The 13,646-nt window shown below is 41.4% G+C and overlaps 2 protein-coding genes across 2 annotated transcripts; both read left to right on the plus strand.

The window, feature by feature from the left end:
- Window positions 1-2,375: 2,375 nt before the first annotated feature.
- On the plus strand, window positions 2,376-9,267 carry tmem88b (transmembrane protein 88 b). The gene is made up of 3 exons (XM_080486209.1): window positions 2,376-2,910; window positions 4,162-4,563; window positions 8,554-9,267. The coding sequence occupies exons 1-3, from the start codon at window positions 2,677-2,679 to the stop codon at window positions 8,836-8,838; spliced, it is 921 nt and encodes a 306-aa protein (XP_080342335.1). The 5' UTR covers window positions 2,376-2,676; the 3' UTR covers window positions 8,839-9,267.
- A 1,802-nt stretch (window positions 9,268-11,069) lies between these two features.
- On the plus strand, window positions 11,070-13,642 carry LOC308123634 (calcium-binding protein 2). The gene is made up of 8 exons (XM_080486210.1): window positions 11,070-11,146; window positions 11,239-11,301; window positions 11,390-11,516; window positions 11,993-12,023; window positions 12,108-12,251; window positions 12,328-12,437; window positions 13,189-13,336; window positions 13,420-13,642. Exons 2-8 carry the CDS (start codon window positions 11,240-11,242, stop codon window positions 13,446-13,448), a joined length of 651 nt encoding a protein of 216 aa, XP_080342336.1. The 5' UTR covers window positions 11,070-11,146; window position 11,239; the 3' UTR covers window positions 13,449-13,642.
- The last annotated feature ends 4 nt before the right edge of the window (window positions 13,643-13,646 follow it).

Below are 13,646 nucleotides of genomic sequence, written 5' to 3' on the forward strand. Positions count from 1 at the left end.
ATACTTGCAGACACACACACACCAAACTGAGCCAGACATGTCTTAAAAAACACTTGTGAATTTGTGTGACATTACTATGACTATTAATAATAAACGCTTTTTGATAAATGCAAATAGTGGTGGGAGTCGTGTGCTTGTATTTACTCGGTTACATTTAGCCATTTGAATTTAATACAGATTTTTCACGCGAAGCTGGTCCGTTGACAGTAAATGTCTTGTGATTTAAGAGGAGTTTATACAAAGTAAAGTAGTGTCAGAATAAGCTTAAAAATGGAATATTTCTTGGTTGTGGCGCAGAGTAAATGTGATGCAAATGTGTATTTTTTTGTAAAAACCAGACAATTACAAACGAAAATGAGTACAATCTGAACATAAAGTCAATGTTAATGATGTAGAATACAGCAAAATGTCCACAAACCCTCTCCTATAGCTGTCGTCGGGCAGGATAGGAGCCTTTTCTGGGCCGATTTGACCCGCGGGCCTGATGTTTGACACCCCTACATTTCTATTTGGACGCCAAGATAAACTGAGGAAGGAGATTGTGGAGGCTGCAACAGCAGAGAGGAATAACTAAAGTCCAGTTTCCTCCCTGATAATTCAAAAGGAAGTCAATTCTTTTAAAGTTTAAATAAAGAAAGTTTGCTTTTCCGTCAATCTCGACTTGCGCAATAATCCGACTACTAATCCACATCAGACACATGAGGTAGCAAGCGTCAGGATTAAGAATCATTGAGCTGTTAACACCTAAGATATTAAAAAAAACAAATGTTTTCAACTTTTGTTGAACTTTCCAACGTCTTATTAATAAAAGAAAAGAAAAACAATTAAGCGTTCCCGTGCGAACCTTTCTTGGCCGGTCAGCACATCCCGGGGTCAAACCAGAGGCAACAGGCCAGACCGAAGGAAATCCTGCTTGCAAACACGCAGGAAGACCACCTCCGTCTGCCCGGTGCGCCGCAGTCAGGTGGCGATAAGAGCAGGAACGCCGTCCCGTCCACCGAGACAAAATACTGGCGCGACCCAAATCACCAGCATGCGGCGTGATCGCCGGCAAACTTTGAAGTGTGTTTATGATGGAGGCCGGGGGGGCCGAGCGGAGCGGCCTCTTTAAAGTTCGCAGGTTTTCTGGGTAACCGGGGACGATGTTGGACGCAAAGAAGGAGTGGAAGTAAATAAACTCTGTGGGCTCAAAGGAAAACGGGTGGAAAATCAGGATCAGACAAGGATAATTATTTTGCTCTGATCTTTGATCGTCTGATTACTGGCTTCCTCAGTCCCCGGGGATCTTCTCCTTTCTCTGTCACTCCGTCTAATCTTTTTAATCTTTCTTTTCTTTTTCTTTTTTTTTATCACGTCACCGCTTTAAAGCTCCTTTTATAGATATTTTAAGAAACCTGAGGTCAGGCCTCGGTTAACCTCAGCAAAGGTGAAAAAGAAATCTGCTATTATGAAATAAGTGAAGATTCTTAAAAGCAATGGAAAGTTAGAAAGAATAAATATCAAATTGATATTTTGTGTTTGAGTGCACAAGAGCGACAAAATAAATTCTATAAGAAAATGAAGATGTCAGAGGAGGTTCTCTCAGTGGAGTAGTTTCTTTCTCTTAAGAATTTTAAATAAAAAAATTTTAAATAATTTTTTCTATGTTTATTTTTATGCTTTGCTTGCTGTTATGGCCGGATTTAGAGTCTCTTGCAGGCTTTTTTTTTTTTAGCTCATGCAAGTGTTGCTCTGTCCCTGCATTACAGCCAAGATAGAGTCCAACACCATGTGAGTCTAATTTATTTTATCTAGATTTATTTCACAATAAAGTCACAATTAAAAAAACAAGGTGCCAGAACACTGACCTTTTTATTGTTGGTATGTTCATATAGTGAAAGTGTTATATGTGAATGGTAAATAGACTTTATTCAAGCAGTAATCAAGAGCCATCACATAACAATAATGTCAGGGTGACATAAGGAATGGAACCGGCAACTTTTAGGGTTAGAAGAGGGCTTTCAACAACACCAAAAAGTATGAATCCTAAAAGGTTTTACTGATCAACAATATTGAACGAGATAAAAAATAAAGAGCATAGATGGATTTCATTTGACTATTAAGTTATTTTAATCAAAACATAAATTCATTAGGCCGAATAAAGTTTTCATTGTGAGATCTTTTCTCTTCTTCTTACTACCCCCCCCCCCCCCCCCCCCCCCCCCCCCCCCCAGCTTGATCTCTCTCTCTCCCCCGAAACCTCAACTTATCAGGCCGGCTGCCTCACTCTGACCCCGAAAGTGCAACACCCAGCCCCCATCGCAGCCGGCGGAGGGTAAAGGGGGGTGTAGCGTGTCCCGGATAGGAGAGGTGGAATGCGTTGCGCTGAGGGGAGTAGTTGGAGGACAGGCAGGGGGGCTGATAAGTCTGGTGGGTGGATGCGGGGAGGGCGGGAGGAGGGAAGAGACAGCAAACTCAATGAGATGGAGGGGTGGGGGGTTAAAAAAAAAAGAAAGAAAAAAAAGAGGAGGGCAGACCTATAAGTTTGACATACTTAAGACAAAGACCACAAAAGCGATTGTGGATTGTATTTATATTTCGGTCTCCAGCCGAGGAAGGGCTACCTCTGGCACTCGAGTGAGACCGGCAAGCACCGAGTGAAGGACGGGATAGAAAGAACTCGAGTCAACTGTCTGGATGCAGGAGAGACGAAGCAGCAGCAGAGCAGAGCCGGGGGAAGCCAGCATACCAACATACCACCACCCGACAGATAAGGCTCCAGCAGGGAACTTCTATAAGCACCCCGAAAAGCTTCCCTCGCCTCAGAACTTCTGGAAACATCTGAACTCAAAGGACCTGTGGGGGGGGGAAGCAGGACCGGCAAACCTGGAGGAGGAACAGCAAGAGGTCCAGCGGGCCCTGCAACACAACGTGAGTACCAGTGACTCACGTCGGATATCGTCCAATCGCTGTATTTACCGATGTTCCACTCAAAAAGACTAGAAAATGTCGGCGCATGTGGTCGTTTCATGGTTCGATTTTGGGGTTTTTTTCTTGACAAACTGCCATTCATAGACCGTACGAGGAACCGTGAGTCAATCGGGTGGAGCGCCGCAGTGTATTTTCAGAAAAGAAACCTGCACAATGAGTCCCGTCCCGTCCCCTCTCCCCCTCCCCGCATGCAAACGCATGAGCACATACACAACTTTCCTTCCTGTGTGACCTTCCACCCGGGGACAACAATGTGTTGTTGCGGCGAAAACAGGAGCGTATATCGTAAAGTCTCCAGCTTTACAAGTCCGACGTCTCGTTCATTACTCTGATTTCAGTATACTCCCGCGGTTCCCAGAAGGATGCGGAATTTTCAAATCTACCTGCCGTGGCTCTTCATTTTGTGCCGCGTCGGCTGAATAATGGACTGACAGGTTGAAGAGTTCAGCAGGATTTTCCCAACGTTCTCTGCTTACATCTCCGTCTCTTGACCTTTGGGAGGCGAGGATATCCTGTACCAGCCGCAGCTGTGTACCACGTAAAACACATCGAAACCGAACTACGGAAGCTTGTATATATCAGGAAGATTTTTTATTATTATTTTTAATCTTTTCTTTTGGACTTTTGAGAGAAAAAGACAAAGTATGTCAAACAAGCCAGATTTCTCTTCGTTTCAATGTAAAGCGATGTTTAAATATTCACTGATTGCTTTATATTTTCTTTAATATTTGTAGATTTGAACTTATTCTTTCGAACATAATGTTTTAGAGTGTGACCCCCCCCCTCCAAAAAAAATGCATTTATTATACAAATTAAACTCTGTAATTTGAAACAAGATGAATTCTATCTTTAAAAGAAATAGAAGAAGTCCCCTTGAACTTCTGAGGTCTGCAGTTACATAAATACACGTCAGCAAAAACCAGCAACACGTGAAGGCAACGCCCACTTTGATGCTCGCGAGCCTTCATCTCTCTCATCCACTATCTGCATGTGGCAATTATGGGCCCCTTTCCTTTTGGCCAATCAGCTCGCTGATAATCATCGGCTCACATACGGCATCACAACAAGGCTCACTTCCTGTCAGATAAAAAAAACCTCTGACCTCCGGGTGAACCGTCCAGGGCTTGACCTTGACTGATGTTCTCGTACGTTTAATCAAATAAGAAACAGAACTTGTGTCCGTCTCCACAGTTCAGCATGAGTCTGAGCGGTACTCTGGAGAAGGGGGCCCACCACCAGGCGCTGGACCTGTCCGAGGAGCTGCCACCCCACCACCACCACCACCACCACCTCAACCACCACCAACATCTCCACAACTCCCTGGCCTCCACCACCGCCATGGGCGGAGGCCGGGGAACGCCCCCGCGCGTGGTCGTCCCCCCTCCTTACTCCGCGGCCGAGAGCGGCGGCGGCGGGAGCGAGGCCCCCCTGGAGCTGCGCGGGTCCCTGGACTGCTGGGCCTGCTCGGTGCTGGTGACGGCTCAGAACCTGGTGATCGCCGCCATCAACGCCTGCCTGGCCGGCCTGGTGTTCGGCACCATCCTGGTACCCGCCATCGCCATGGTGGTGTTTGGCTTCCTCTGTCACTCCACAGTAAGAGGGGTTTTTTTCCTCATTCACGGTGGACTGATTAGGCCAAAATTAAATAAATAAATAAATAAATAAATAAATAAATAAATAAATAGATGAATAAATAAATGTGTCATTAACTATATGAATTTGTCATTAATATTAATGAATAGTGAATATTAAAAATTCATTCCAATTTTTATGAATTAATGACAAATGTAATGAATTATTTAATGGCATATTTGTTTATTTCATTTTTGTCACATTCAGTCCTCCATCATTTCCAACCTAAGTTGACGCCCGATGCTTGGCTTGCTTGATAAAACCTCAAAAAGAGAGAAAGGGTCATGTGACATATGGAAAGTCCATGACAGAAACTCTCAAACGTCACATGACTCAAAGTGAGAGGAAAAAAAAAAATTCTTTAAAACTCCCATTGGCTTTTTTTTTTTTTTTTTTTTTTTCATTTCAAAAATCAGCACTTCAAAATGTGTCAGGGTAAGTTTGTAAAAACATGCATTAGACTTTTCACAGTTTGGTTTTTTTTCCACCAGAAACTTTCATTAAAATTGGCTTCATGTTGGGATTGTCGTCGTTCTCGGTACCAAATGAAAAGCCTGTGGCCTCTGCAACAACTAAACATAAGATAAGTGCAACTGGGAGACACGCGGAGGAGTCCTAATCGCATAACTTTTGATTCAGGAGGTTTAAATATTTGTGCTCGGGGGGGGGCCCGGAGGGTGCGGCTTGTCTCCATCACTGATGAGAGGCTCGGTATCGTGAGATACGCCTGAAGATCTCTCAGATGTTGAGAGGAACGGAGAGGTCGAGGGCGCGGGAGTCTTTTAAGAGATTGCTCTGTAGTCTTAAAAAAAAAAACAACAAAAAAAAAACACTTAAAGACCGAGTTAAACTAAACACAGACATGTGATAGAAAGAAAAAAGCAAAGTGTCATCGTGGGTCAGAGACTTTAATACCTGCCGATGGCATTTCAGCGGACCGGCGACCTTAACGGCCAGAGAAACCTGCAATCTCTGTATTTTCTCACAATTAGACCTCATGTGACAGCGGCTTAGTGGGGATTAACTGGGCTCTGCAAGGGATGATTTGAAAGGGAGAAATCAGAGGAAATAAAAAGAAAAAAGAAAGTAAGTTGGGATAAGAGTCGAACTGAACAGAGAGCGCGAGGCAAAACGATATATTTCGAAAAGTAGCGCCCAAAATAAATTCCGTTCTCCGTCACCATGTGAACCAAACACACTCGTACTCCTGTGTTATCTGGTCCCCCTCATGCCCTCAGAGCTCCCATCCCCCTTCGACTTTCTGCTTTCCGTGTGTCCCCCCCCCCCCCCCCCCCACTCAGAAGTGCTGCCGTTTAACAGAGAAAGATCGTAATGGTTTGCTCGCTGTATTTTTTAAGGTCAAAAATAATCATCGGAACCCCAGCGACCCTTTTTTACTCTACGTTTCCCAGGTGTGCGTGTTTTCTGTGTGTTTTTTTATCTCAGACTGACCAACTGGTGCCCGTCCTCACCTCTCACACACACACACACACACACACACACACACACACACACACACACACACACACACACACACACACACACACACACACACACACATACCACACAGGATACGTCACCTCCTGTTCTTATCCGCCCTCGGCTGCACAGCCAGCCACTGAATTATGTTCAGACGAGGGGAGTGAGAAGAGAAAGACTGGGACTGCACCACTTTTTACAAATATTTGTCCATATTTTTATTTTATTTTTTTAAACTTTGTTTTCCAAAAGTTTTAAAGCAAACATTTGTTTTAGAACAGTTTACATTGATTCAGAATATAAAACAATTGTGAAAAGTGAAAAAAGATTCAAACATTTTTTTTTGCGGTCTTATTATAGCCTCACAATCGTTTTTATTGAAACGCTTCCTTTTTGCTATTTTCATCTCCATTCTCTTATTGAAATGCACGATTCTTCATTTTTTTTTTTTTGCAATTTCCATCATTCGGAGGTCTCACTATAGCCTTACCTCCATTTTCTTTATTGAAAAACATCAGTTTTGTAATTTTCATTATTTATTGCCTTATCTTCATATTACTATTGAAATCCATAATTTATGCAATCTTCACTCTTTACACAAGCTTTACAATTTTCACTTTCAAATGCCTTACTTACTGACTTACCCCCATTTCTTTTTAAAAATTGCAAAATAACGTTTTTGAAATTTTCACAATTTTCATCAATGGAAAGCCTGACAATAGTCTTACCTCATTTTTCTATTGAAATAAATAATGTTTGTAATCTTCAATGTTTTCATCTTCGGAGGGATTACAGTGGCCTCATGTTCATTTTAAAAAAATTTATAAAATTGAACTACATATTTTTGGGGACTTTTCACAATTTACACCACTCAGAGCCCTGACCTCCATATTTTATTGACATACATCTTTATTGCATTTTTCACCATTTGGAGGTCTTACCATAGTCTTAAGTCCAATTTTTTTTAACACAATTTTCATAATTTCTACCATTTGTACGTCTTATTAGAGTAAGACTTACATCCATCATTTTTAAATACTTTTTTTTTTTTTACAATTTACACCACTCAGAGCCCTTACCTCCATATTTTATTGACATACATCTTTATTGCATTTTTCACCATTTGGAGGTCTTACCATAGTCTTATGTCCAATTTTTTTTAACACAATTTTCATAATTTCTACCATTTGTACGTCTTATTAGAGTAAGACTTGCATCCATCATTTTTAAATACTTTTTTTTTTTTTTTTTACAATTTACACCTTACAGAGCCCTTACCTCCATATTTTATTGACATACATCTTTATTGCATTTTTCACCATTTGGAGGTCTTACCATAGTCTTATGTCCAATTTTTTTTTAACACAATTTTCATAATTTCTACCATTTGTACGTCTTATTAGAGTAAGACTTACATCCATCATTTTTAAATACTTTTTTTTTTTTTTACAATTTACACCTTTCAGAGCCCTTACCTCCACATTTTATTGACATACATCTTTATTGCAATTTTCAACATTTGGAGGTCATACCATAGTCTTATGTCCAATTTTTTTTAACACAATTTTCATAATTTTTACCATTTTTACCATTTGTACGTCTTATTAGACATACATCATTGCAAATTTCACAATTTCCATCATTTAGAGGTCTTTCTATAGCCTTATGTCTAATTGTTTTTGAAACAATTCACAATTTTCATGTCATATTATAGTAAGACTTACATAAATGTTTTAAATATAGCATTTTTTGAAATAAATAATTTTTACAATCTTCACAATTCAGAGATCTGACTGTAGCCTTGCATCCGTTTTCTTATTGACTTACATAATCATTGCAATTCTCACAATTGTCTTGTCATGACCTTACCTCCTTACATTGTCTTTCATCCTTTTTAAAAATAATTATTTTCAAAATTTTTATCATTTGCCTTGCATCCATTTTTATCGACAAACATCATGATTGAAATTTTTATAATTTTCTTCATTCGGAGTTCTTACCTCCATTTCTTTTATTGAAATACATACTCAAAATAGTGAAAAATGCAAAAGAAAATATGTAATTGCTTAAAAAAAAAATAATAATAAATTTGATGTAAGGATAGTAAGAACTCCAAATGGTGAGAACTGGTGGATTAAAAAAAGAATAATAAAATGCTTAACCTTGTGAGGAATCAAAGAAAAGAAAATTCTATGCAAGTTTTTATCACAGCCCTTCAGTTATATTGTAATTAAAAGTAATACTGTCTCTTTGTACAAAAAAAACAAAAGAAAATTCCTTACTTTTGACTTCAGCCTGAGAAAAAAATTTCACTAATTCTACTTGTTAGTATTTGTACTTTTCATCTTTGTTTTCACACCCAAGCATCTGTACTTCCACTCATGTGTAAAACGCGAGGCCCTTTGCCGCCCTCTGGTGAAGACTGTGACATTCACCGGCACTGAAGACGTTCTGGTTCTGACCCCGCTGCAGGTCCGCCCTCACGGGACGACCCCGTACTGCTCCGAGCTGCTGACCGACGGCGGCTGCGTGGCTCTGCTGGTGGTGGGCTTCCTCCTGGTCACCCCTCTGCTGGTTCTGGCGCTGGCGGCGTACTGCCGCCTGGCCCGGCACCTCCAGCTGGGCCTGTGCTTCATCCCGTACAGCCGGGCCGTGTACAAGAACCTGCCGGCCACGCAGCACCGCGGCCTGGCCACCGGCTGCTGCGGCGGCCGGGACGGCGCCGAGGGCGGCGGGAAGGGGAAGGTCTGGGTGTGACATCAACCGGCTGACACTGATTTCAGACATGTGAGCCGTTACTCCAGTTCTGAATGTCTTTTAATCGTCTTTAGGTATCGACCAAACAGCACTGTACATAACAACATGAGTATTATGATAAGCAAAGGGGGCCTGTATTCAACAAGTGAGTATGTACAATAGTCTGACACTGGGAATAGAAGCAGCAGTGAAATTCCAACATAAAAAAAACCCCAACCTCTTAAACTTTCTTAAAAGAATTGCAGGAAGCAGGAAAGCTGAAAATAGCGCCATGGTGTCTCGATGCTGAACATAACTGTATTTTATCACATTTATGTTATCATATTATATAACACATATTGTCCTGTGTAGATTTTCTCTTTTTTTTTCTTTCTTCTTGGGCATTGCATTGTTTACTTTTTATAAATAAAGTTTGGTGGATTTTGCTGGAGTTTGTGTCGTGTGTGGTGGGATGAAGAGACCGCAAGAAAAGAGGAATGGTTATGTAACAGTAACAGAGTGAAGTGAGCCCACAGGAAACGGCATTTTCAACCTAAATTTATATACACATAGTACTTTGGTGTATTTCTATAGGCTTGGCATGTGTACTACATCGTTTTGAGTCATTTTCATGGTGGACGGTAAACTTCTTTGAGAACGACTGGGAGAAAAGATCGTTTTTGTCTCGTGTGGACAGGGCCTGAGTTCGCCAATATCATCAATTGTGATCAAAGCACTTCAGACACGCGTCTGTTTCAGGTTTCATTTTCAATACGTTTACGCTTTCTCTTGATATTATATGCGGCCTGTTCACTGTCACTCTCCAAAAGGCTATTGGCTATAAGCTTTAAGAAATGAAGACAGTATGTGGTTTCACAATTATAAATTGTGACAGGCCATTTGGAGCCAAGTTGAGTTTTGACTTTGAGTTATCATTGGTCATCTTTATTATTTCTATGTTGCTGTTTTTTCTTCATGCAATACAGCCTGAATTGTCTTCATAACCCCTGAGGAGCACCGGAAGATAAAACACCCGGGAAACAACAGTCCTGCCTCACTGTGTGTTTCCTTCACCACTCGATCAGTTTTCGTTCTAAAGAATTTGACCTAATGTGATATTTGGCGTCATCTGGTGGCAATTTGTATGAAGTGCATCGTGATTTTCAAATTTACTTCCTGAAGCTTTCTTTTATGTTTTTTTTGTTTTTTGTTACAAAGCAGGAGATCAGTCAAATGGACTCTTATCGTCCAGAGGAATTTAATTTTGTGAAAAGTGGGAAAAAATATATTTTATTAGGTCATGAAGTTCGCAGACTTCTCTGTTGGGTTGTGAATGCATCTTGTCCACCACAGGAACAATCCGGACCTGCCTTATCACAAAGTCATACTAATATCACAAAGTGCATGAAAACAAAAGCCACTTTCAATGTATTTGAGGTTTGTTATTGATGCATATGGAAGAACTATGGATCATTTTCACATTCTACGACAAGAAATCACACTTTGCGGTTTAAAAATCATCTCACCGAGCGGTCGACTGCTTTCTGCCCAACTAACATGAAAACGATTTAACAGCTTATTTTCTCTTTTAAACATAAAATAAAATCTAAGATAAAAAAAACCCCTGCAAACAAAAGGTGGTCCGTAAATCTAGAAGAAATGATCCGTCCATGCAGCAAGTACATTTTACACGCTAATAAATCTTGAAATAGATTGAAGATTATACTGTAAAATCAAGGACTAAAAATAAGTAAATAACCTTTTTAAAAAAAGCCAAATTATCTATCGTGTTATACTGTTTTAGATCTTGGCAAGTGCCCAAAATTTTGCAGCTACTAACACACCTAACTGACTTTCAAATTTACGAAGCGCCACAAGTGTCACAAAACTACAGGCTACTTTTCAAATAAACCACAGATTACAAGACATTGTTAATAAGAAAAGTGCAAGAAAAAACAAAAAGCAATCACAGATTAAGATCCTAATTATGATCGGATCGAGTTTACATGAACATGAATTTGCATTAAATTGAATTTGTTTAGTCTGTTTTAAAAAGCCTCGCCCACTGCAGAGACAAAAAAAACAAAACAAGGTGTGAACACGAGGCTTCATAAACCTGAAAGCGCCTCCCCAAGGTCAAGCCAGTCACACTGCCGCTTCACGTTGCGCCTTCTAATCGTTGGCGGCACGTTCAGCCAGGTAATTACTTACCTGCTAAGCCTCCCGGGTAGCAGGAGGTGGAGGGGGAGAGGCAGAACCAGAGCGGACGCCTTGCCTTCCCAACACAAACAGAGCACAACTACAAGAAGGACCGGGAAGGAAGAGACAGGTGGGGAATCAAGGCAAAGGGATATTTGAACTCTTCAATATGACTTTGTTTAATCACGTGTAATTCCCGAATGTTTGTATGACCGTTCACAGCATGGCCGCTGAAGGATCGAGGACCTCCTCTACATCTTCCGTCAACTCGACGTCAACAGACGGGTACGTTCAGGCCGGCAGCTGCACGGGTTCTAGTGGTGTCGTTGCTACGTCGTGCAGTCGTGATCTTTGATTCTTCTTCCTGCCGCAGCAAGGCAACGGAATCGCCGTCGGGTTCGGTGTCCGAATCGCCCAAGAAATCTTCAAAGAAGTCCAAGAAGAGCACGGAGAACTTGACCAAGGTCTACAACTCCGTGATCAACAGCGTGTTTGGGGCGGTGAGTGCGTCAACCGTCACCACAACGGGCACACCGCCATTCCCGCGCATGCATCTCAGATGAAAAGTTGCGAGGCAGGCTGACGACATTCTGAAGCGTCACATGTCAGAAATGAGACCCTGTAGCTGCACAGTCGTTCCTGATCTCTCTCCCGCCACTAAGCCCCCGCGCGTCTCCTGCAGCTCCGGAGCCTCATTAGTTGAAGCTTAACGTCACGTCTTATCGAGATGATCCACATGAAGGGCGACGAAAAAAAAACCTGTGGGTCGTTCAACCCGAAATCTTTCATTCTTTTTCTTCGGAAAAATTCAATTTTAACCCCTAAAATGTAAGACTATTTAAACTGAAAGGGGATTTATGATCATGTGATTCTGTAAAGCTTTGACTTTAGAGATATTTTCATTCAGGATAGTTTTTTTGTAGCTTTGTTTTGGTGAATTTGTAATTGCAATAGGTGTTTGTTGTTTGTTTTGCAGGAAAGAGAATTGGCTCAAGCTGAATTAGATGGTGAGTTTTGATCACAATCCAACGTTATTCAGGCATCCAGAGCTTTACCCCGACGAACCGCTCGGCTGCAATCTCTTCCCTCAGAGCTGCAGGAGGCCTTCAAGGAGTTCGACTATGACCAAGATGGCTACCTGAACTACAAAGATGTGGCAGAATGCATGAGGACCATGGGCTACATGCCCACCGAGATGGAGCTGCTGGAGATCGTGCAGCAGATCAAAATGAGGAGTGAGTCTATTTGAGAGACGCGCTCGTCTCCCAGCTTCTAGGAGGATTTGTGTAGTCACACGTCTGTCCTACACAGTGGGCGGACTGATGGACTTCGAAGATTTCACCGAGCTGATGGGACCCCGGATGATGGGAGAGACCGCCGGCATGCTGGGGCTGAAGGAGCTCAAGTCGGCCTTCGTACAGGTGAGCCGGCGCGAGTGGATCAGCTTCACTGATACAAGAGGAACCAATTCAGAATGAACCTGTCAGCTATGTCTGGGTTTTTTTGGATAGTTTTTTTTTAACTGAGACAACCCATGCATGCACAGGAAGAACATGCATACGATTTTTTTCCTCACCACAAAAAAAAATTTAAATAAAAAGGGTAAAAAAAAAAGACAAAAAAAGAAATGACAAAAAAAAGGGAAAAGAAAAAAAAGGGAAAAAATTTGGTTAAAAAGAGAAAAAAGAAATGTAAAAAAGGAAAAAAGAAAAGGGTAAAAAAAATTGGAAAAAAAGGGAAATAAAGAGAAAAATTTATATGGGAAAATTTTAAAAAGCAAAAAGGGAAAAAGAAACAGGGAAAAAGGGTAAAAAGAGAAACAAATGAAATGGGAAAAATTTAAAAAGGAAATAGAAAAAAGGGAAAAAAAGAAACAAGAAGGAAAAATAGGAATGGATGGCCGTCCTGTGCATGCATGGGTTTTCTCATGGTCGTCTGGTTTCAACACGTGTTGAAGGTTCTGGTGAATATTAACTTGACCATAGAGGTCATGGACTGGTGATAGTTCAGGTTGTCCCCTGCCCTCATTTATAAACCTCTGGGATCAGATCCAGCACCATAAAGTGGATGAAGCGTCATAAAACCTAGATGGCTGTATCCCAGATAAACATAAAAAAAACCCACCTCATCTTTTATTGTATTGATTGTTGCCATCTCACGAACTGCCACCAGTTTGACCTGGACGGAGACGGAAAGATCAACCAGGATGAGATGAAGGAGGCCATTAAGACGCTGTTGGGGGAGAAGCTGAAGAAAGGAGAGCTGGAGGAGATCTTAAAGGAGCTGGACATCAACGCGGACGGAATCATCGACTTCGAAGGTGGGACTCGGCAGCTCAGCCTCGTAACAGTTCGCACTCCTTCACTCTGACTCACTCCTATTTTTCTGTCTCCTCTCATTCAGAGTTTGTGATGATGCTCTCTATCCGCTAACCTTAGAGAGGACCTTCAATGAGGACGCACCCTCCGCGGACCAAACAGGAAATGTAGATTTACTCTCGTGTTTCTTTAGACTTCTACCACAAGATGTGTGCCTATCAAATGAGCTGAAGGAGTGTAAATGTAAAGTTATTTATGGTGTCAATAAGAATGAAATGTTTTGCTATTTTAATAAAGAAATCTGATTCACGT

This window comes from Lipophrys pholis (genome assembly GCF_963383615.2).
Source record: "Lipophrys pholis genome assembly, chromosome: 18".
Lineage (NCBI taxonomy): Eukaryota > Metazoa > Chordata > Actinopteri > Blenniiformes > Blenniidae > Lipophrys > Lipophrys pholis.

Bases quoted from the DNA above. Each gene is read 5' to 3' on its own strand.
- tmem88b (XM_080486209.1), top strand. From the start codon at position 2,677: ATGCAGGAGAGACGAAGCAGCAGCAGAGCAGAGCCGGGGGAAGCCAGC. The intron at 2,911-4,161 runs GTGAGTACCAGT...CCGTCTCCACAG, and splicing joins AGCGGGCCCTGCAACACAAC to TTCAGCATGAGTCTGAGCGG. The intron at 4,564-8,553 runs GTAAGAGGGGTT...ACCCCGCTGCAG, and splicing joins GCTTCCTCTGTCACTCCACA to GTCCGCCCTCACGGGACGAC.
- LOC308123634 (XM_080486210.1), top strand. From the start codon at position 11,240: ATGGCCGCTGAAGGATCGAGGACCTCCTCTACATCTTCCGTCAACTCG. The intron at 11,302-11,389 runs GTACGTTCAGGC...TTCCTGCCGCAG, and splicing joins AACTCGACGTCAACAGACGG to CAAGGCAACGGAATCGCCGT. The intron at 12,252-12,327 runs GTGAGTCTATTT...TGTCCTACACAG, and splicing joins GCAGCAGATCAAAATGAGGA to TGGGCGGACTGATGGACTTC.